Below are 11,386 nucleotides of genomic sequence, written 5' to 3'. Positions count from 1 at the left end.
AACAATACGTTTTTGCAATGATTAATAATGGATTATCAATTAACACCATGTGTATTTTTACAATTAAATTAAAGCTGCAGCCATTGGGACATATCCCCTGTCACTCGAGAATACCATCACCAAAAGCTTCATTTGTATTTGCAGGGAGAGTAAAGCCCGCCTTTCAAGGACTCTGATTGGTTGTATTCAAGAGAGCCAGAAATCCCAGCTCTTCCATTGGCCAAGAGAGCTTTCTGTTTTGGTTGCCTGCCAGCGGGCCGTCTGGACGGGGAGGGGAGTCGTCTGCCTTCCGCTTCTCGGCTGGATTGACACACAATGAGGAGCCGAGGCAGGGTGGACGCTCCACAAACGCCGCCGTAAATAAATACAACAACCACTTGAGGCCGGAGAAACATGGAGAATCAGGTACCGTGGCTTTTTGCTCGCCTTTTGGATTCTGAACTTTTCACGGTGAAAATACCGGCGGCTTTCTCGCTGGCAGGGCAGGAATGAATCCTCTGTTGTAGTGGCTGGAAGAGGAGGAGGGAGGAGGGGGGACGCTGCTCCTGCTCCTGCTGCTATACAAGTCGACTTGTTTGGCTCTGGAGCTATGCTAGCTGGCCACTCATACATCGGCATTTACCGCTAACTAGCCTCACTCTAGCGCTCCATTCAGCCTCGCTGCATACGTCAAGCTACACACGAGCACACAAAAGATATACACACCCGGTATTTACCCTCCTCTGGCCAAGTTTAAAGTCCAATGCAATTAAAAACTACCCGGGGAAGCTTTTTTTTTTTGGAGTGGCGCTGGTGTCCGGCTAAGCTAAGCTATTACACTACCAGTGGCTAAAGGCTAAGGAGCCGCGACAAGGCGCTGGGGGAGAGGCTCGTCCTCTCCTAGCTGTGCTGCTTGCTTAGCCAGGGTGGTGGCCTGAAGCCTGCCACACTGGTCAAAGAAACCCCGCTACCGCCGTACTATTTTGTAATGTCACTCTAATATTGGCTAACATTGGATTAATGGTTAACGCGTGTGCACTTTTCTGCGATATAGTAGTATTAAGTATGGGAGGAATTCTCAATGTGGAAAAACTTAACCTCACTCATGCTTGACTGGCTGGCATTTACTGGCGCAAAGTGTCCAAAATATACAATATTGCTCAATGAGTGCTTTGTTGTCGCACCCATTTCCAGTTTTAATCATGTATACAATAATAGTAATGTATTTGTCGCACCCATTACATAGACATCCAATGCATCTTATCCGTGGGTATGGCTAAGAAGGGCCATCGTTTCATGCCAATGTTCCCTCTATGGTGCGCGCCTGCGCAATTGCGCACTGCTCACAGCAAATATATGCTGCGCACAAAATAAAATCCAAACAAAATATTTTATTGTGTACGATTTTGTCAATGTAGCTATGTGATCAACAGATCAAACAATGTTTGTCAACTAGGGAGTGTAACGATTTGTTTTAACGATTCGATTCAGAATTTGTGCTTGCCGATATGATTCAGAGACGGTATTGTTTTTTTTAGAACGATACAATCCGAAATGATTTAGTGATTTGAAATCGATTCAGTTACTTTTTAGCAAAAAAAATCAACCGGTGTGCCTGTGAAATAAATATTGGACACTGCAAGTGAAGTTTCCTATATCCCTGTTATTTCTTGTAGGGTAATTCGATATAAATGAATTATGGATATAAACAAGCAAGTAAACAACAATAAACAGCCAATGCATTCACATCTTATTTGAATAAAGCGCAACCAACAGTTTAGGTTGAATTAACAAGAGGAAACCTTTTCTTTGTAATGTCACTCTAATATTGGCTAACATTTGATTAATGGTTAACGCGTGTGCACTTTTCTGCGATATAGTAGTATTAAGTATGGGAGGAATTCTCAATGTGGAAAAACTTAACCTCACTCATGCTTGATTGGCTGGCATTTACTGGCTCAAAGTGTCCAAAATATACTTTATTGCTCAATGAGTGCTTTGTTGTCGCAGCCATTTCCAGTTTTAATCATGTATACAATAATAATAATTAATTTGTCGCCCCCATTACATAGACATCCAGTGCATCTTATCCGTGTGTATGGCTAAGAAGGGCCATCGTTCCATGCCAATGCCCCCTCCATGGTGCGCGCCTGCGCAATTGCGCACTGCTCACGCGTCTTCTGCGCACAGCAAATATATGCTGCGCACAAAATAAAATCCAACCAAAACTCGAAACAAAATATTTTATTCTGCACGATTTTTTTCAATGTAACTATGTGATCAACAGATCAAACAAGGTTTGTCAACTAGGGAGTGTAACAATTTTTTTTAATGATTCGATTCAGAATTTGTGGTTGCCGATATGATTCAGAGACGGTATTGTTTTTTTAGAACAGTGGTTCTTAACCTGGGTTCGATCGAACCCTAGGGGTTCGGTGAGTCAGCCTCAGGGGTTCGGCGGAGGTCAAAACACACCCGACTCATCGTGTAAATAAAAACCTCTCCCTATCGGCGTATTACGGATATGGCAACAGCAGAAGTCAGACTGATTTGCAGGTGTGTAATTTGTTGTGAGTTTATGCACTGTGTTGGTTTTGTTGTTTGAACAAGGTGATGTTCATGCACGGTTCATTTTGTGCACCAGTAAAAAAACATGGTAACACTTTAGTATGGGGAATGTATTCACCAATTAATTAGTTGCTTATTAACATGCAAATTAGTAACATATTGGCTCTTAACTAGTCATTATTAAGTACTTATTAATGCCTTATTCGGCATGGCTTTATTACAACCCTGGCCCTAACCCTAACCAAATAACTCTAAATTAAGTCTTTGTTACTTAGAATATGTTCCCCTAGTGTCCAAAAAACTTTAAATTAAGTCTTTGTTACTTAAAATATGTTCCCCATACTAAAGTGTTACCAAAAACATATAACTTTGTCTTGAATTTGAAAAAAACAACATTTTATTTTTCACTAAAGAAGGGTTCGGTGAATGCACAAATTAAAACTGGTGGGGTTCGGTATGCACAAAAAGGTTAAGAACCACTGTTTTAGACCAATACAATCCAAAAGGATTTAGTGATTTAAAATCGATTCAGTTACTTTTTAGCAAAAAAAATCAACCGGTGTGCCTGTGAAATAATTACAGGACACTGAAAGTGAAGTTTCCTATATTCCTGTTATTTCTTGTAGGGTAATTCGATATAAATGAATTGTGGATACAAACAAGCAAGTAAACAACAATAAACGGCCAATGCATTCACATCTTATTTGAATAAAGTGCAACCAACAGTTTGGTTTGAATTAACAAGAGGAAACTTTTCTTTGTAATGTCACTCTAATATTGGCTAACATTTGATTAATGGTTAATGCGTGTGCACTTTTCTGCGATATAGTAGTATTAAGTATGGGAGGAATTCTCAATGTGGAAAAACTTAACCTCACTCATGCTTGATTGGCTGGCATTTACTGGCTCAAAGTGTCCAAAATATACATTATTGCTCAACGAGTGCTTTGTTGTCGCACCCATTTCCAGTTTTAATCATGTATACAATAATAGTAATGTATTTGTCGCACCCATTACATAGACATCTAATGCATCTTATCTGTGTGTATGGCTAAGAAGGGCCATCGTTCCATGCCAATGTTCCCTCTCTGGTGCGCAATTGCGCACTGCTCACGCGTCCTCTGCGCACAGCAAATATATGCTGCGCACAAAATAAAATCCAACCAAAACTCAAAACAAAATATTTGATTCTGTACGATTTTTTCCATGTAGCTATGTGATCAACAGATCAAACAATGTTTGTCAACAAGGGAGAGTAACGATTTGTTTTAGCGATTCGATTCAGAATTGGTGGTTGCCGATATGATTCAGAGACGGTATTTTTTTTTTTTTTTAACGATACAATCCGAAATGAAAAGTTTCCTATATTCCTGTTATTTCTTGTAGGGGAATTCGATTTATAAATGAGTTATGGATATAAACAAGCAAGTAAACAACAATTAACGGCCGATGCATTCACATCTTATTGGAATAAAGTGCAACCAACAGTTTAGGTTGAATTAACAAGAGGAAACCTTTTCTGCTCACATTTTCAACATTCAAGACATCTTTAATAAAAGTACAGTAACCAACATTTTAACAGTAGATTTACCTGCTTAAGTTCCCCGACCTGGCCATACAATATATTTTTTTCACCCTGGTGTCGCCGATGAAGGACAGCGTCCCAGGTATGCGGAAGCATGTATGCTGTTGATGGTGTTGGTCTTTTGGTTTCCAATTTCCATAGCCTGATTGATCCATCTGTATTTATTTGTTTCTGATCACATTACTTTTCCTTGGTTGCTTCATGTTGTGTTCTATTTTTAACTTTTATTGTCAATCTTATGCCAACAACCAGCTCAATTCCAGGTATTCCCTCCCGTGCACACATTTTAATCTCTGTGCTTCCCCAGACATACAACAACACTTCCTCATTCTCCGCCAATCTGCTTTTAGGCACGGACGGTGTGTTCGTGATCATGGGAACAATGAATATCAAATCAAAACCACATTAAAATTAAACATTACCACCAACACATTGTTGCAGTTTGAATGGAAGTATATAGCCTATTATTTGTGCATTATAGATTAGTGATGCACTGAAACTTTGGCCGCCGTAACAGCGCTGCCGAAACAGAATGTTGTGAAGACTCGGCAAGATGCACGGTATTGTCTGCAGTGGAGGCAGCATGTCTGCGAAGTGGACGTACATTCATATATCCCAGATATACCCGCGGATAGCAATCTACAAAATGTGCAAATATTAACAGGACAGTGGCGACTTTTAAGGAGAAACAGTCCAGCGCAAAGCAAGTGTTACATCATGCTCGCTGTTCATCGCGTTCGTCGAGTGACAGAAATAGTCTCTCAACACGAGTACAGTCTATAATAACACCAGAAAAAGATGCTAGATTGGTTGCTATTCATTTTTAATGAAGAAAAAGTCACTAAAAGTCTATAGACACTTGAAAAATTCTCAACAAAGTACTTTGCAGCAACAATTGAAAATAGAGCAAAAAGTATATATTATTAGAAAATGTATGTTAAAAGTTAAAGTCCCAACGATAGTCACACACACACTAGGTGTGGTGAAATTTTCCTCTGCGTTTGACCCATCCCCATGTTCACTCCCTGGAACGAGAGGTGAGCAGTGAGCAGCAGCGGTGGCCGCGCTCGGGAATCATTTTGGTGATTTAACCCCCTATTCCAACCCTTGATGCTGAGTGCCAAGCAGGGAGGTAATGGGTCCCATTTTTATAGTCTTTGGCATGACTCGGCCGGGGTTTGAACTCACGACCTTCCAATCTCAGGGCAGACACCACAAGGCCACTGAGCTGGCCACTGTTAGTACTAATTAATAACACAGATATGCTTTTAAATAGGGACACGTGGTAGAAAATGGATGAATTTATGTATACATTTTTTAGCCTTTTTAAAGAAAATCATATCATAGCAAATTATACAATGACGCCATGGTGACCATGCCCCCACCACACCCCTTAACCACGGCCTTAGCGCCACAGATATCTTGGCAATCGGGGGAAAACCTGTACTAGATTTCAGAGATGCTGAAAAAATCTGTAATATGTTTGACAAACAGGAAGTTATAGGAATGATCACTTTATCCCATGTTTGTGCTATAGCATACATCGCATTGTGCAACATGTGAATGTTTTAAGGGGAGCTAAATGTGATCTCTGAAAGAGGTATAAATGATTTCCACAGCAGACATACCCAGACATACAGTACTAGTACATAGCTCAAGTGGGCTAAATCACCTAAATTAGAAAATAATTTAATGGAAATTACTGTTTTCATTTGATTATAATAATAAGACATTTAACTTGTTATGTCAGATTTGGGACAGGTGTGCTGCTGGTGTGGCCACAGTGTGCATGTCTGATGTTGCTCACATGTGGTCCACTGAATGCTCAGGGAGTTTGTACGTTTAGTCAGACGCATGAAAGATTGGGGGGAACAAACTTCCATCAGCAGGATTACAATATAATTTTTAAAGCTAAAATCAGACACGTCCTTACAGATAAAATTACAACTGCTCAGCGAAGTATATTTCACAAGAAAATATGTTTGTGCACACACTCGCATATTTGCATATGGTCTGGAGTGTATTTGCGCTACTAGTACGGTTCATTTGGTCAAGTGTGTACGGCAGGGCTATTCAATTGGCGGCTCTCAGGCCAAATAGAGGAACTTGAACTACTGTAAACACATTGGCAGGTCTTTGCATTGACATTTCAACCATACTTCAGTGTTTCCCACACATTTATTTATTTGTGGCGGCCCACCACGAAAGAATTGCGTCCGCCACAAATATTTTTTTTATTATTTTTTTTAAATTTAAATTTTTTGTCCTGTCCAGCTTCTCAGGCAAATCATATAGTTGATGTAGATGCCCATATAGGCTGTTCAGATTTACTTTACAAAAGAGAAGTGTAGGATTCTTCTCTGGGCGGCGTGGCGAAGTTGGTAGAGTGGCCGTGCCAGCAATCGGAGGGTTGCTGGTTACTGGGGTTCAATCCCCACCTTCTACCATCCTAGTCACGTCCGTTGTGTCCTTGGGCAAGACACTTCACCCTTGCTCCTGATGGGTGCTGGTTAGCGCCTTGCATGGCAGCTCCCTCCATCAGTGTGTGAATGGGTGAATGTGGAAATACTGTCAAACTTTGAGTACCTTGAAGGTAGAAAAGCACTATACAAGTATAACCCATTTATCATTTATTTATTTGTTGCCTTTTTTGTATTTGACCACTACTGTTTTCTGTTTATTTGTTACTGGCTATGGCAGGACACCTCTGCCTCTGTTTCACTTTATGTTGCTGGTAAATAATATGGTTGTAGTAGTAGGCTAAAGTTAAATGATTTAGTATGCACTAATTAAAGGGGCAGAGCTTTAAGAGACATTTTAGCTTTTATATTTTATAAGAAATATTTTTTGTAAGAACCACAATTAATAAATATATTTCAGTGAATAACTTATTGTTCAAACCTGTATATAAATATGTACCGTAATTTCTGGACTATAAGCCGCTACTTTTTCCCCTCGTTCTGGTCCCTGCGGCTTATACAAGGGTGCGGCTTATTTACGGCCTGTTCTTCTCCGACACAGACGAAGAGGATTTCGGTGGTTTTAGTACGAAGGAGGAAGACGATGACACAATGATTAAAGACTGACTTTTCATATACCGGTAGGCTGGTTATTTTGATAACGTACAGGCGAGCACTTTTTATTACTTTGCACCGTTGTATTATTTGTACTCTGCACGAATGCTGTTCGCCATGTCAAAGATGTGAAAGTTTGATTGAATGATTGAAAGATTTATTGTTAATAAATGGGACGCGTTGCGTTCCCAAACAGTCATCTCTGTCCCGACAATCCCCTTCGTGGTAGCAGGAACCCCTATATACTACGGTAATTACACATCAAAACCCTGCGGCTTATAGTCGGGTGCGGCTTATATATGGAGCAATCGGTATTTTCCCCTAAATTTAGCTGGTGCGGCTTATAGTCAGGTGCGGCTTATAGTCCGGAAATTACGGTACATAAAGTGTTGTAATTATATTGTAAAATGGATGGACGGATGGATGGACGTTTAAAACAAAACTGTTATTATTAATTAGTAAGTATACATTTTTTGAGCCTTTTTAGAGAAAATCATATCATTGTAGTAAATTATGCAAATTACTCGATGGTGTCATGGTGACCACGCCCATAGCCACGCCCCCACCGCCACAGGTTTTTGGCAGTTTATGGGAAACACTGTACTTGTGTAACCCACTTGGTTAATTCAAAGCTTTAGTTCCACCTGGAACTCGAAACTGGGTTGTGAGTGTGCTGCCTACCGGGCTAAAAGCCAGAGCTATCAGCCCGATTGCCAGAGAGTGAGGTTTACCATCGTATACATAGCCCGGCTGAACTACGTTACACTAGCAACCATACAGTTGAAAACTGGGGTCCAAACTTGTGATTTACTTGACTGAAGTGTTCCTCAAGGCACCCAATTAAGTCTTCTCCTTTTTTTAGTTATTTGTATTGTGGTTCATATAAGTAAGGTGTTGTTGTAGCTTGTTTACTACAGATGCAGTCAGTAGTCATTTGTTCAACTTCTTAAGTTATACTAGTGGTGTTCTTCAAAGTTCCATTTTAGGTCCTCTCTTTTTCATCATTTGGGCTGTTCAACTGGTGGCCTGTGATTTCAGTTAAAAAAACAGATTCCCAAAAACACTAGAGTGCTGTCATAGAGATGATTGTTTGACTAGATTTTTTGTAGTTGGTTCTTAAAATCAGCAGAGTGCTCATTTTAACTCTTGACAAAATGAATAGAATCAAATGTCTGCTGTAGAGCAGTGGTCCCCAACTTTTTTGTAACTGCGGACCGGTCAACGCTTTAAAATTTGTCCCACGGACCGGGGGGGGGAGGGTGGGTGTTTGTTTTTTTTGTTTTTGTTTTTTAATAAAGAAATACAATCATGTGTGCTTACGGACTGTATTCCTGCAGACTGTATTGATCTATATTGATATATAATGTGGATATTGTGTTTTTTATGTTGATTTAATAAAAAAGAAAAAAAAATATTTTATTTTATTAATTTTTTAAATTTCTTGTGCGGCCCGGTACCAATCGGGCCACGGCCCGGTGGTTGGGGACCACTGCTGTAGAGGACACTGATTTTCCAGAATATACAACATAAGACTAATAGTGAAGGGAGAAGGCCTGCCCCCGGTCTTTAATTTTTGTGGAAATGTGGCACCGAAAACAATTCAGTTGAATAGCGCTGATGTACGCACTTGGTCCAGGACCAAACAGGACTGGACCAAATATGGGGACCGCCTGAGGGATGGATCGTGGTGCGCTTGCCAGCGGACTCTAGTCCTGAGTCGTGTGAAGGCTGTCCAAAACACCTGATATGTCACCAAATGCTAAAGTAACCAGATGCATAGCAACACACAACAGAAAGCTGAGTGAATATCCTCAAAACATAAGAGTTAAATGTAAGCAAACAGTTCGGTTAATGTTGTCTTATCCTCGTTGCCGCCTTTATGTAATTAATATCCTCTGCCGTTATATCTCGGTTGGTAAAAATTATCTGCCATAGAAAGGAAAGAAAACTGTATGACCTGGAAGACGTTGGCCAATGTACAATTTGACTATGTCGTCCAATCAAGGCAAGACTTAAAGAAGTCATATCATTGGGTTTTTTTCTTACATTTAAAACACTTCCTTGTGGTCCTCATAATATGTAATGATGGTTCTTTGGTCAAAAACTGTATCATCTCTAGGGCTGCAACTAACGATTAATTTGATAATCGATTAATCTGTCGATTATTACTTCGATTAATCGATTGATAATAGGATAATAGAGACAAACTACATTTCTATCCTATCCGGTATTTTATTGAAAAAAAACAGCATACTGGCACCATACTTATTTTGATTATTGTTTCTCAGCTGTTTGTAAATGTTGCAGTTTATAAATAAAGGTTTTTGAAAAAAAAAAAAATTGTATTTAAAAAAAAAACTATGCGCATAGCATAGATCCAACGAATCGATGACTAAATTAATCGGCAACTATTTTAATAATTGATTTTAATCGATTAGTTGTTGCAGCCCTAATATATACATCTCCCCATCATTGTTTTTAGCACTTCCCTATAGAGTCTACTGACCGATAAAAGATAGAACTACACACCACTTTGCATTAGAAATGGCAACAGCAGTGGGTGCATGTACGAGACAGTCTTCCCTACAACAAGCGGATAGAGAAAAAAAAGCTGATTGACTACAATGGCGGACTCACGCAAAGATCTTCGGGTAAAACGTTACCATATATGGAGATATCCGCTGACGTCACCAATAGGAAAAACGTCACACATTGGGAACATTCCAAATGACTCGTTTGGAGTAAGTATGAAGGAAAACAAGATTGTTTTATAAATATCTCCGCCATGCCTCCATGGTTTTATCTCAAATTTGTGTGACTTATGCAGATCTCAAATACATAAAAACAGGAATGGATAGGTTAGAAAAGTTGGATTTGCATAATACAGTAGGTCCACTTTAAAAGCACTCGTGTTCGATTATTGTGACTTTCCCTCTTCTTAGTTCAAACCTTAAAGATACGCCCAACCTATGCACGCATAGCCACTCTTCAACATCACCCACTTTATTTCAATTTGGTACTCGGTCAGTGAATGAGCATCTGAAGTAGGGCTGGGCGATATATCGATATACTCGATGTATCGCGGGTTTGTCTCTGTGCGATATAGAAAATGACTATATCGTGATATTCGAGTATATATTCTCACACAGTTGCTTTTAGCTGCGGGCATTACACTGCATGCGTTTCCCACTCTTTGTTGTCTCTCCTTCTCACAGAGACTTAAACAAGCGCACCTTCTTATATACGTAACGCGTGCAACGTCACACGCCCTCCCCGAGCAGAGAGCTAGCTACAAGGGTAACACTAGCTGTGATGCTAACGGTGCATTGCGAGTGGTAATACGAGGGAAAGAAGGTGCCAATCTGGTAACAAATGAAGGAAGAATGAATTCCCAAGAAAAACAGCACGGGGTCCATCGTATGGCGGTGGTTTGGCTTCAAGCGGGAATATGTTGAATAATTATGCGGCAAAAGCGTTGCTACAAAAAGTAGCAGCACTGCTATTTGATTTCCTATTATGCAGCTCATTTTTATTTGACACTTATTGAAATATCTTGTGTGACATCATGCACAAAAGTGCACTTTATTTGTTTTAAACTATTGTAGTGGCATTCTGTACAAAAAGTGCACTTTAATTTAGTGTTGTTTTGATATGTCATCTTAGTGACATCATGCACAAAAGTGCACTCATAGCTTGTTTCAAAATGTCTCTGATTCTTGCACTTTCTGTTTTGTAATGACATGAATGTTTGTGCCACTGCTTAATAACTGTTTAATAAATACAGTTTTGCTAAATTGACTTAGTTGTGATTTCCCTCTCTGCATGAAAGTTTAAAATGAGCATATATTGATGCAGTATGAACAAGAATGTTTTAATGTAGACACATAGAATCATCATACTGCTGTGATTATATGTATCAAGTGTTCATTCAAGGCTAAGGCAAAATATTGAGATATATATCGTGTATCGTGACATGGCCCAAAAATATCGAGATATTAATAAAAAGCCATATCACCCAGCCCTAATCTGAAGCCCATGTTTAGATATTGTTTGTGTCTTCAATAAAGAAAATGGCTTGGGTTTTACATGCACAGCTATACACACATTCACTGACTGTTTATTTGTACTCACAATTAACACCATAATCTTTGTTATTGGGGGAAAAAATTGGGTTGTTTCT

The 11,386-nt window shown here is 39.5% G+C and overlaps 1 protein-coding gene across 1 annotated transcript in view; it reads left to right on the top strand.

Moving 5' to 3' along the window:
• The first annotated feature begins 227 nt into the window (after positions 1 to 227).
• Positions 228 to 11,386, top strand: part of mllt1a (MLLT1 super elongation complex subunit a) — a 43,038-nt gene continuing 31,879 nt past the window's right edge. Inside the window, exon 1 of the mRNA XM_062028360.1 lies at positions 228 to 405. Coding sequence (XP_061884344.1) covers positions 394 to 405 — 12 coding nt within the window. The 5' untranslated portion in view covers positions 228 to 393. The remainder of the gene's footprint in view (positions 406 to 11,386) is intronic.

This window comes from Entelurus aequoreus, linkage group LG19 (genome assembly GCF_033978785.1).
Source record: "Entelurus aequoreus isolate RoL-2023_Sb linkage group LG19, RoL_Eaeq_v1.1, whole genome shotgun sequence".
NCBI classification, from domain to species: domain Eukaryota; kingdom Metazoa; phylum Chordata; class Actinopteri; order Syngnathiformes; family Syngnathidae; genus Entelurus; species Entelurus aequoreus.
This window is presented reverse-complemented; position numbering and strand designations above follow the sequence as displayed.